General features: G+C 67.2%; 1 protein-coding gene across 1 annotated transcript in view; it reads left to right on the forward strand.

Annotated features, from left to right (window-relative positions):
• The first annotated feature begins 5891 nt into the window (after window positions 1–5891).
• LOC119564208 (mucin-1) overlaps window positions 5892–11670 on the forward strand; it is a 43168-nt gene continuing 37389 nt past the window's right edge. The window contains exons 1-5 of the mRNA XM_037883446.2: window positions 5892–6644; window positions 7160–7233; window positions 7820–7962; window positions 8462–8586; window positions 8707–8853. Coding sequence (XP_037739374.2) covers window positions 5892–6644; window positions 7160–7233; window positions 7820–7962; window positions 8462–8586; window positions 8707–8853 — 1242 coding nt within the window. The remainder of the gene's footprint in view (window positions 6645–7159; window positions 7234–7819; window positions 7963–8461; window positions 8587–8706; window positions 8854–11670) is intronic.

The following is an 11670-nucleotide window of genomic DNA, read 5'->3' on the forward strand; positions in this document are numbered from 1 at the left end:
GAGGCAGCGAGAAGGGGGGGTTGGTTACAAAGGAGCTCACCCCTCCCTCTGCAGGCCTGGGAACCGCTGCCCCATTGGAGAGATCCCATCTTCCCCCCACCCCACCCCCAGCACATGTCAGTCACCCAGTGCACGGGGCACGGATCATCTTTGCCCCACGGCAGGGGACTGGGACCGTCGATAGTTGCTCCCGCCCAGCCAGCTGCTCAGCGATCTGGGCAGGTTGCTCAGGGCCTTATAGCTCAGGGGCGAGGGCAGCACCCAAGGGAAGTTGCTTTCCCCCGATCTGCCGGCCACACCCTTGGCTTGTGCCCTGGCTCAGCACCCCGGTGCCTGCCAATGGCTCCTGAGGGGCAGTGCTCATGGTCCTTCCTGTCCTTGGATCATCTGAATCTGCATAATCTCTTCCCTCATTCGCTTTTATTACTGCGCCCCCCTGCCAGCCCAGTCAGCTGGCGTCTGAGTTTCCTTTTTCTCCCAGGCTATGGGGCTTTGGGCAGTTTGCTGCATAGGTCCTGCACCTGCTGGACTATCTGAGTTTGCAGGCCAAGGACACAGGAGGCTTCCAGCGCTGCTACTTCAAACACACTGCGGGGCCTCCGTTCTTATCGGACCAGCTGGTGCAGCCTCGCAGCAGGGCTCATTCTGCACCCGCCTAGGGAACCAGGTTTCCGTGTGAAGCCTGGGCACTCGCTCACCTTGTATGTCGGGGGTCACACCGTGCTCAGCACCTGCCTTTGTGCACCTAGCATGAGACCCAGGCAGACCCTGCTTCTGCCTCGTCTCCGCCAGAGTCCTGGCCGCCCCAGCTGCAGGCGGGCCTGGATTTTGCAGCTCTCCGCAGGGGTGACGTGCTTCCGGCACTGCTGCGTTTCTTGCGTGAGCTGCTCTTGCCCCGTGGGCTCAGCATGGTGTGGTGGTGGCCTCCACATTTCTTGCAGACCCGTGGCCTCTGATTAGCCTGGCAGCAGTTCTGTCGCCCTGGGCTGCCTCCTCCCTTTGGGAAGCGCTGGCCCTGCAAATCTCCGCTGGCCATTGGTCTCCACTCAGCCCCGCTGGAAGCTCTTCAAACCCAGCTGCCCTGGTGTCATTCCGCAGCGAAGCCCCCCCGGCCCCGGATGTCTTTGCCCAGTTTCCTGAACAGCCCCAGCCTTGCCCTGCTCCTGCCGGACGCTCCCCACATTGTGCCCCCCAGCCCGCCCCAGTCCAGCACAGAGACCTCGCACCGCAGCGCTGGGCTCGTCAGGCGCCTGCTGCAGGGCCCGGCCAGACCCCGAGCTCCTGGGGTCTCCCTGGGCCTGCCCCTCCTGCTCCTGATCCCTGCAGCTGATTCCCATGGTCGCCTCGCCTCTTGGATCCCTGATGTGGCAGTGGGACACGGCTGGGCAGGATGCCCAGCTCCGGCGGCTGGCCCCAGGCCTGGGACTCCCGTATGGAGACAGCCCCCTCTCCGATCATGTCCCCCTGCCCTGCCCCGGCATGGCGTCAGCAGCCCTGGCCTGCTCATGACATGCCTGGGTGAAGCTGTTTTTCCCTTTTTCCTTGTTTCTGTTGGGTAAGCCCTGCTCTCGCTCCCGCCCTGTTAGCAAACACGAGCTCCATGTCACCGACTCTCCTGGCAGCATCCGGGGGACTGGGAGTCTAGGCGGCCATGGCTGGCGCTGTGGTCCGGCAAGGGCGCTGGGCAGAGGACCGTGTTCCCCAGTTCCTGGTGCTGCAGACCAGACCCCGCTCCCTGCCCAGGCACTGAGAACTCCAGCGACACACAAGGCCAAGCCCCCCATGGACTCAGTGCAGGTGGGGCAGGGACTCTGGGGCTCAGCACAGAACTCACTGCTGCCACTGGGCTCCCCTTCCCCAGGGCACCCTCGGCTTGGGCCTGGGTCACTGACTCAGATGCAAGGGGCATGATGGCAGGTCGTGGGCAGAAGCAGGGCGGGGGCAGAGGCCCTAGTGCCAGCAGAGGGAGAGACATGGTCACTCCAGTCCCAGAACCATGGCAGGTGGGAGACTGGGGTGGGGAGGGATGGGGGGCGCTGGTGCCCAGCAGAGCGAGGGCTGCTGGCACCCGGCAGGGTGGGTGCCCACCTGGGCATGCCCTGGGGCTTACACCATGTGCATTCTGCACGGGTGAATCTGGGGCAGATGAGGGGAGCCCCGGGCCAGACAATAGCTGGTGCCTGGAATGATTAACCCCACACCGGGCGTGAGCTGGGGAGGGGACCAGGCGGCCAGCCAAGCAGCACCGAGGCCCCAAGGTATCTGAGCCAAGGGGCTGCAGGGACCCCCCCTCACCCCCATCTCCGGGCCTGGTTCCCCTAACACCCCCTCTGGAGCTGTGGTACAAGGCCAGGACTGTGCTCAGATGGGACGGGGGAATCAGATCCCCACGTTCCTCCAGCCTGGGGCTTCTGCCCCATTCTCCACCCAGGGGGGCCTCTCCCCAGCCCCAGTTCGAGGCCCTCCCCTGGCCCTCCCCGAGCCCCTGTGCTGGGGACAATCCAGGGATTTGTTCTGTGACCTTTCCACACCCATCTCCCATCTAGGGAGGGCGGGTGAGGTAGGGCTGGGGGTAGGTTTTGGGGGCATGGCCCCAGGGCTGGGGGTGCCCTGGAGGGCAGGGCCCTAAGACCAGCACAGACCTGGGTGACACGGAGCAAGCTCCTGGGAGTGTCCCCAGCCCGCTGGGTGAGGCCACACCTGCTCGCAGGTGCTGCTATAAAGCTCCAGCCCCAGAGCTGCTGCCAGTTCCTGATTCCTGGACTGTCGAGAGCCCTGCGGGCTAACGGGAGGCGCAGCCCCACCGGGCGAGGCAGAGAGAGACAGAGCCCGGTGCTGGGACACCTGGGGCCGAGCACCGACCCCACCAGCCGCCATGAAGCCCAAAAGCCTGAGCACAGATGCCCTGCGGCTGGGTCTAGTCCTGCTGCTGCTGGCCACAGGTGAGCCTTTGCTGGGGGCTGTCGGGCCTGAGTGGCACTTGGAGCCAGATCGAACCCACCCTGGGGTCTGGGCCGCTCAGATGGGGGTTGGGGACAGTCGTGGAGTGGGGACGGCGGAGGACCCAAGGCAGGTTTCTGTCCCTTCCCTAGCAGGATCCGTGGGGTGGGGCCATGGCTCAGCAGGTGGAGCAGCCCCAGAGCCCAGCTCGGTTCCGCCGCCTTGATCCGCTGATCTGCCCCTCGACGGGGGACAATGGGCGAGTGGGGCCTGATCGTCCCAGATGCTGCAGTGACCCAGAGGAACAATGGGCAGCACCCAGTGTTCTTGGGGTCCCCTCTGCCCAGCTCCCCCACAAGGGCCCAGTGTTACTGGGGTCCCCTCTGCCCACCCCCCCCAGGGCCCAGTGTTCCTAGGGTGCCCTCTGCGCAGCCCCACCCAGGGCTCTGTGTTCATGGGGTCCCCTCTCCCCTGGGGTGGGTGCTTTGGGGAGCCCCTTCTCCTCCGCCGGGCCCCTTTCTGACGGTGCCCAGGAACTCCCGGGTTGGGACCCAGGAGGGCGTTGGCCGACAGCCATTGGCCGACACTCCCCAGGGGCTGACGCAGGTGTGTCTGGACTGTGTCGGTCTGGCTGAGCCCAGTGCTAACGGCCCAGGACCAGTCAGGGAAGCCCAGCAGGGAACGTCCGGTCCAGGACCCCCGGGGGCAGCATGTGGATCCCTTCCTGCGAGTGCAGGGAGCCCACGCCCCGAGCGACCTGCCAGGAGGCCGGGACACGGTGCCCCAAGAGAAGGGGGGATGTTAGCCCCAGGCTGGTGCTGGCTGCAGGACAGGCCTCAGCTGCGGGCTCAGGTCGAGGTCAGTCCCAGGACTGCGTGGCCCATGGGCCGCCTGTGAGCGGGGCAGCGCTGCCCACTGGCCGGCCGGGCTCTCGGCATCGGGGTGGGCTGCTGTGTCAGCGGCAGGAATTGCTCAGTGGGACGCCGCAGCGGGGCGCTGCGAGGCCCAGGAAGGATGGGGTCAGAGCCTCAGCGCTCCAGGGCTGGAGCCCCGGCCGCTCTCACTGCCTGGGGGCATAGGTGTGGAGCTAGGGCTGCTGGGGGCTGCCGCACCCCCTGGCTTGAAGTGGTTTCCATCATACACAGGGTTAAACTTTGGTTCAGTGGCTCTCAGCTCCCCCACTGTACAAATTGTTCCAGCAGCCCTGCCTTGGGGCGTGCCAGCCGGCAGAGGAGAGGCCAGGAGGGGCAGGGAGGGCCCTGCCCTGGGGCTCAGCCCCATCCATCTGTGAAAAGGAGGGAGGCAGAGCCCAGCCCAGCCAGCCCCACGGCTCGCTCCACACGGGGCACACAGGCGTGGGGAGCTCTCCGGGGACCCCGGGGCGGGGTCAGCTCCCCGGGGACCCTGCAGGGCTTGCCTCTATGGGGGACAGCGGGCAGCTCCAGATGGGACCCCAGGGGCTCCCGACACCCGGCTCCACGCACCAAGTCCGGCCTCCAGACACGGGGCTCGGGGAAGGTGACTGATCCGCAGCGGGGCTGAGCTGTGCTGGAGCCCAGGGGTCACTGGGCGGGGCCCACATCAGACCCCACATCGGTGTGTTGGAGCCCCGGCAGCGCAGCCCCTCTCCGAGTTCGGGGGGGGCGGGGAGGGGGGACTCGATGTGTCAGGCTGCGGCCCCAGGCGCTACAGTCGCTCCCATCCATCCAGCACGGGGATCATCAGCACGGCCCCGGGACCTGTCCCCACAGGCCACCCCCGGCTCCTGCAGGACCCCCAGGCGACAGTGACGTGCCCCCTCCTTGTCTGACCCCTGCCTAGGAGCCGCTTCATCCCCTCGGGGTCACTGGCTGCACCCCTTGTCCCTGTGACAGGCCAGGCCTTGGCTGAGCCCTGGGAGCTTTCGGCCTCGCTAGGACCTTGTGGCAGTGAGTTCCCCAGGCTCATCACGTGCTGTGTAAAATAACTGCCCCTGACTCGTGGGCGCCTGATGCCCCAGCTGCCCCGTCCAGGGGTTTCTGCTCCTCGCCTGCACCTCACGTTTTGTTCTGTTTTCTCCTGAACTGAATGGACCAATTCTCTCCTAGGCGCAGCACAGGGCACCAGCACCACCCCCCCCACTGGCAGCACCGACAGGACCACCCCGCCCCCCACCCCCACGACCACCCCGCCCCGCACCAGCACGACCACCCCTCACTCCAGCAACCCGACCACCCCGCCCCCCACCCGCACGACCACCCCTCACTCCAGCGACTTGACCACCCCACCCCCAACCAGCATGACCACCCCGCCCCCCACCCGCATGACCACCCTGCCTTCCGGCAGCACGACCACCCCGCCCCCCACCCGCACGACCACCCCTCACTCCAGCAGCCCGACCACCCCGCCCCCCACCAGCACGACCACCCCGCCCCCTGGGAACACGACCACCCCGCCCCCCACCAGCACGACCACCCCTCACTCCAGCAACCCGACCACCCCGCCCCCCACCAGCACGACCACCCCGCCCCCTGGGAACACGACCACCCCGCCCCCCACCCGCACGAACACCCCTCACTCCAGCAACCCGACCACCCCGCCCCCAACCAGCATGACCACCCCGCCCCCCGGGAACACGACCACCCCGCCCCCCGGGAACACGACCACCCCTCACTCCAGCAACCCGACCACCCCGCCCCCCACCAGCACGAACACCCCTCACTCCAGCAACCCGACCACCCCGCCCCCAACCAGCATGACCACCCCGCCCCCTGGGAACACGACCACCCCGCCCCCCACCCGCACGAACACCCCTCACTCCAGCAACCCGACCACCCCGCCCCCAACCAGCATGACCACCCCGCCCCCCCCCCCGCACGACCACCCCTCACTCCAGCAACCCGACCACCCCGCCCCCCACCAGCACGAACACCCCTCACTCCAGCAACCCGACCACCCCGCCCCCAACCAGCATGACCACCCCGCCCCCCGGGAACACGACCACCCCGCCCCCTGGGAACACGACCACCCCGCCCCCCACCCGCACGAACACCCCTCACTCCAGCAACCCGACCACCCCGCCCCCAACCAGCATGACCACCCCGCCCCCCGGGAACACGACCACCCCTCACTCCAGCAACCCGACCACCCCGTCTCCCGGCAACACGACCATCTCGTCCCCCGGCAACGCGACCACCCCATCCCCCGGGAACACGACCACCCCTCACTCCAGCAACCCGACCACCCCGTCTCCCGGCAACCCGACCACCCCGCCCCCAACCAGCATGACCACCCCGCCCCCCGGGAACACGACCACCCCTCACTCCAGCAACCTGACCACCCCGTCCCCCGGCAACACGACCATCTCGTCCCCTGGGAACACGACCACCCCATCCCCCGGCAACACGACCACCCCGCCCCCCGGGAACACGACCACCCCGCCCCCCGGGAACACGACCACCCTGCCCCCCGGGAACACGACCACCCCATCCCCCGGCAACACGACCACCCCATCCCCCGGCAACACGACCATCTCGTCCCGCGGGAACACGACCACCTCGTCCCCCGGCAACACAACCAACCTGCCCCCCAGCACCTCCATAACAACCCCAGCCCCGATCCATTTATTTCTTGCCTTCCGCATTGTGAACTGGAACTTCAACAACTCCCTTCTCGACCCCAGCACCAGTTACTACAAGGAGTTATATTCCAAAATCGAGATCATGGTGAGCACAGCAGCCCCTCCCTCCCCTCCCGGCACCCTGCCCCGGCCTGCCAGCTGGGGGTGGCTGCCAGCCCCAGGCTGGGGGCTTCGCGGGGAGCTCCATCGAGCTGCCATGCAATGAGCCTTCGGGCCTCTGGTGGCTGCTGCCGTTCGGGCTCCACACGCAGAGACCCCATGGAGCAGGGAGGGGAGACACCCCCACCCCACCCCCACGCCCAGCCCTGGGCACCAGGCCCCTCAGCCCCAGAGTCTCCTGTCCTGGAGCAGTGAAGGGAGAGACCCTCAATCCTGTCTGGCGAGCCCCCCCCCCGGGACCCTGCCCTCGGCTCTGGGCCCCTCTGCCCCTCTCCAGCCAGCTGTGGGGAGACACCCCGTGCCCCTGCACCCCAGCGAAGAGCACAGAGAAGAACAAGGAAGGTTGGCGGGGCCGGGGCAGATCCGCCAAGCTGGGTGCTCCCTGCCTGCGCGAGCTGGCTGGGTGCTGGCGGTGACCCTGTTCCCCTCTGTCTGTGACAGTACGACAAGATCTATGGCTGCCAAACGTGCCGGAATGGGCAGAACTACCTGGGATTGACTGATCTGCGTTTCAGGTACAGTGTGTGCCATGGGGCTGCCCCAGCTGTGGGCAGGGGAGGGCTGGGGTGGGGGAGAAAGGTGAGGAGAGAGAGGCTAAATCTGTGAGCGTGTGACCCTGGGGGTGCCATGTCTGAGCAGCCCAGAGCTTTGGCTGCCTGAGGCCGTGCTGGGCAGGTGTGCTGCCCTGGGGAGGGGGCGGAGGTGCTGGGGCAGGGGCAGATGGGGGCATAAGGAGGGACGGTTCAAGGGGGTTGTGGGTGGGGCAGCTGGTGCAGGGCCCAGTGGGTAGTATGGGGAAATTGGTGCAGGGCTAGGTGGCAGGTGGGGGGCAGACGGAGGGTGTGGGGAGACCAGTGCAGGGGCAGGTGGGAATGGGGGAGCCGGAGCAGGGGCAGGTGGGAATGGGGGAGCCGGAGCAGGGGCAGGTGGGAATGGGGGAGGTTGGTGCGGGGGCAGGTGGGAAGGGGGGGTTGGGGCAGGGGCACCTGGGAAGGGGGGGGATTGGGGCAGGGGCAGGTGGGAATAGGGGAGCTGGTGCAGGGGCACGGGAAGGGCCGGGGCCAGACCCAGTTAACGCCCCCTCTCCGGCACGCTCGGCAGCCAGGGCTCGGTGGTGACAGAGTCCGTCCTGTTGTACCGAGTGAGCGACACCAGCATCAGCGCCGACGACATTGAGCAGCAGCTGAGACAAAGGCTGGGCAGCAATAACAGCTTTGATGGGCTCCAGCTGGACAGTATCCGCGGTGAGCAGGCTCCGGCCGGGCCCCACAGTGTGCCCACAGCCACGTGTCCGGGGGTCCCTGTCCTGGGGGCCTCAGCCCATGGCTGAGGGGGGCTGGTGTCCTTGGCCCTTGTGCAGAGCTCTGTGGAGACCGGGCTGCCCTCGGGGGCTCCTCCAGCTCCCAGCAGAGCCCCCTGGCTGGGCTGCTTTGGGGCGTGTCTGTGGAGGGTACCTGCCCTGCCAGCCCAGCCCAGCCCAGCCTGTATCTGTCCCAGGGAGGGAGGGAGGGCTTCTGGGCCCCCTGGCAGCGCGCCCATTCAGAGCCGTCCTCGCTGACCCTGGGGCTGGGCCCCCGGCCATCAACTCAGCCTCTTCCCAGCACCCCTGGCCAGCCCCTTTCCCACAGCCCCTTTCCCTGGCTCTTCTGCCTGGCCAGCTGTGTCCCCTGGCTTGGGCCCCTCTACAGGATCCCTCCCCTACGGGTCCTCCCCAGCCCCTGACTGCTCCTACTTGTGTTTCAGCCAACTCTGGCAGCTCTCCCCTGGCCACCTCGGCGCCAGCACCCCTGGTGCCTGGCTGGGGCATCGCCCTGCTGGTCCTGGTCTGCATTGGGCTGGTGCTGAGCATTCTCCTCTTCATCCTGCTGGTGAGTGCCCCCGCTGCCCATCCCTCCGGCCTCAGGCCCCTCCAGCCTCTCTTCTTCGCCCTGCCTGTCCCCTCCATCTCCTCCGCGCCCCCGCTCACCAGCCTCCTCTCGCCCCTCTAGATCGTCTGCTCGTGCTGCAGGAGGAACCGCGGGAAGCTGGATATGTTCAGCTCGCAGGCCTCGTACCAGCCCATGAGCGAGTACCCCACCTACCACACTCACGGGCGCTTCAGCGCCCCCGGCAAGAAGCAGAACCCCTACAGTGACGTAAGCAGCGGGGCCTGGTCCTGCCCTGGGGTGCCCCCTCGCCCAGCATGTGCCCCAATGCCTGTCCCTGTACACTGCCTGGGTGCACCCCTGGACGCCAGCCCCCAGTACATGGCAGCCCTGCCAGGCACACGCTGGGGGTGGATGTCCCCCCCATTGCTCACTGAGGGGGGGGTTTTGGGGGAAAAGGGTGTTGGTGAGCTCATCCCAGAAAATTTCACCAGAGAGAAGAACACAAACCCGGAGGTGTGGGGGGGCTAGTGCATGATGGTGGCACGGTGCTTCCCATGGTCCTAACTGTGTCCCACCCAATGCACCCCCCAGGACAGAGCTGGAGGGGGGGAGGGCAAAGGGGATCCCAGAGCCAGGAATGTAAGCACGGGGCCCTGCTGCACTATACAGCTGTCACGGAGTCCCCGGGCGATGCTCTGGACCTGCTCCCACGAAGCCAGGCAGGACTCTGGGGGCAGTCGCCTTTCTGGGAGCAGCCTGTCTGCAGGACACAAAGCTCACACGGCTTCCACCTTCCTGGGTCTGACCTTGGAGCATTCAGCCTTCTCTGCCCCTCCGTGCGCTTCCCACAGCGAGTCCGCTCAGGCGGGGCTCCTGGGGAAGCCAGAGGGTCCTGCCCCCCAACTCCGCAGTCAGACGGGACTCTCAGCCAGCCAGTAAAACAGAGGTTTATTAGACGACAGGAACATGGTCTAACACAGAGCTTGTAGGTACAGAGAACCGGACCCCTTAGCCGGGTCCATTTTGGGGGGCAGTGAGCCAGACAACCATGTCTGCCCTTCACTCCATGTCCCCAGCCAGCCCCCAACTGAAACTCCCTCCAGCCCCTCCTCCCCTGGGCTTTGTCCCTTTCCCAGGCCAGGAGGTCACCTGATTCCTTTGTTCTCCAATCCTTTAGCTCTCACCTTGCAGGGGGAAGGGCCCAGGCCATCAGTGGCCAGGAAACAGGGTGTCGGCCATTGTCTGTGTCCAGACCCCTGCACACACCTGCCCTCTAGGGCTCTGCAATGATCACACCCCCTTACCCCACCACCTAGATACTTAAGAACTGCCTAGGGAAAACTGAGGCACCCCCACAATATTCAGAGGAAACATTAAGAACAGTCCCACTTCGTCACAACAGCTCGTCGGGGGTGGGGGTGGTGATGTGCTGGGGTGATGCAATGTGGGGGGGTGTTCCTGGGGTAGAAAGGGGGTTATTGGGTGTGACCCTGTGGGATTATAGGGCATGGTCTTGGTTTGGTTATGGGGTGTGGTTCCTGGGGGTGATGCAATGGGGGAGTGTCTGGGGAATTATAGAGCAAGGTCCTGGGGGGTAGTCCTGTGGTGGGGGGTGCATGTTCCTGGGGGGGCAGGGGATGGGTCTGACCAGAGCCAGGGGAAGTGTTGTTCTCCCCAGTCAGGTGGCTGCAGCCCAGGTCCCGTGGGGCAGCCTCTGACCTTGACCCCGGCCCCCCTCACTGAGTTAATCACTAACAGGGCAGCTCCTGGCTGATGTGAAACCAGCAGCTAATGGCTCTGCCCGCCCTGCCCCCACGGCTCTGCCCGGGTCTCTGGGGGCCACCAGTCCTGTACCTGCCAAGGCCTGTCCTGTCCTGGGCAGCACCAGCGTCCCCTGTCCCTGCCTGCCCTGGGACCAGGGCTCGGATGGTCCGTACCCCCCGCCCCATCGCTCTCCATTCCCATGGGGGCTCGGCGCGGCTCCAGCGGGACCCTCAGCAGGGCTGTTTGGGGAGAGAAAGAAGGAGCCACCGGCTCCTCCGCCTCAGCCTGGGAAGAGCGTTAGGTGTGGCTGGGGGCGAGTAACCCCTGACCAGCCCCCGGCCTCGCTGGCTTCTCCGGCCCCGGCAGGTCCTGCGCCAGACAGGGCGTTTGCTGAACGCTCGGCCCTAGTTCGGCAGCAATTCACTCCGGGCCGGTCTCTGGTCAGACGAGACGGTCACCATGGGCCGGCCGGCCTGGGACAGTCCAACCTGGACTCTGTGACTCCTGCTGCCGTCTGTGGGGGACGAGCCCCCTGCCTTGCTCCAGAGGGGCAGGGGCCTGGAGTGGGGCTGGGATCAGAGGGTGCAACAGTGGGTGGGGGGAGGGAGTGAGAGGCGGGTCAGAGGGTGGCTTTGGTAGTGGGGGTAGGGGCAGGGTGAGGTGATGGAGTGGAGGTGGGGTGGTGGGGCAGGGAGGGAGGGGGGGTGGGGTCAGAGGATGGCACTGTGGGTAGGGGGGATGGAGTGGGGGTGAGGTTGAGGGTGGGGTAGTGGGATGGGGTGGGGTCGCAGAGCGAGGTGGTAGGGCAGGCAGGGAGGGGATCGCAGAGCGAGGTGGTGGGGCAGGGAGGGAGGGGGGTGGTGTCGCAGAGCGAGGTGGTGGGGCAGGCAGGGAGGGGGAGGGGGTCGCAGAGCGAGGTGGTGGGGCAGGCAGGGAGGGGGGGGGTCGCAGAGCGAGGTGGTGGGGCAGGCAGGGAGGGGGAGGGGGTCGCAGAGCGAGGTGGTGGGGCAGGGAGGGAGGGGGGTGGGGGTCGCAGAGCGAGGTGGTGGGGCAGGGAGGGAGGGGAGGGGGTCACAGAGCGAGGTGGTGGGGCAGGCAGGGAGGGGGAGGGGGTCGCAGAGCGAGGTGGTGGGGCAGGCAGGGAGGGGGAGGGGGTCGCAGAGCGAGGTGGTGGGGCAGGCAGGGAGGGGGAGGGGGTCGCAGAGCGAGGTGGTGGGGCAGGCAGGGAGGGGGAGGGGGTCGCAGAGCGAGGTGGTGGGGCAGGGCAGGGAGGGGGAGGGGGTCGCAGAGCGAGGTGGTGGGGCAGGCAGGGAGGGGGGG

Source organism: Chelonia mydas, chromosome 24, assembly GCF_015237465.2.
Source record: "Chelonia mydas isolate rCheMyd1 chromosome 24, rCheMyd1.pri.v2, whole genome shotgun sequence".
In the NCBI taxonomy this organism is placed as follows: domain Eukaryota; kingdom Metazoa; phylum Chordata; order Testudines; family Cheloniidae; genus Chelonia; species Chelonia mydas.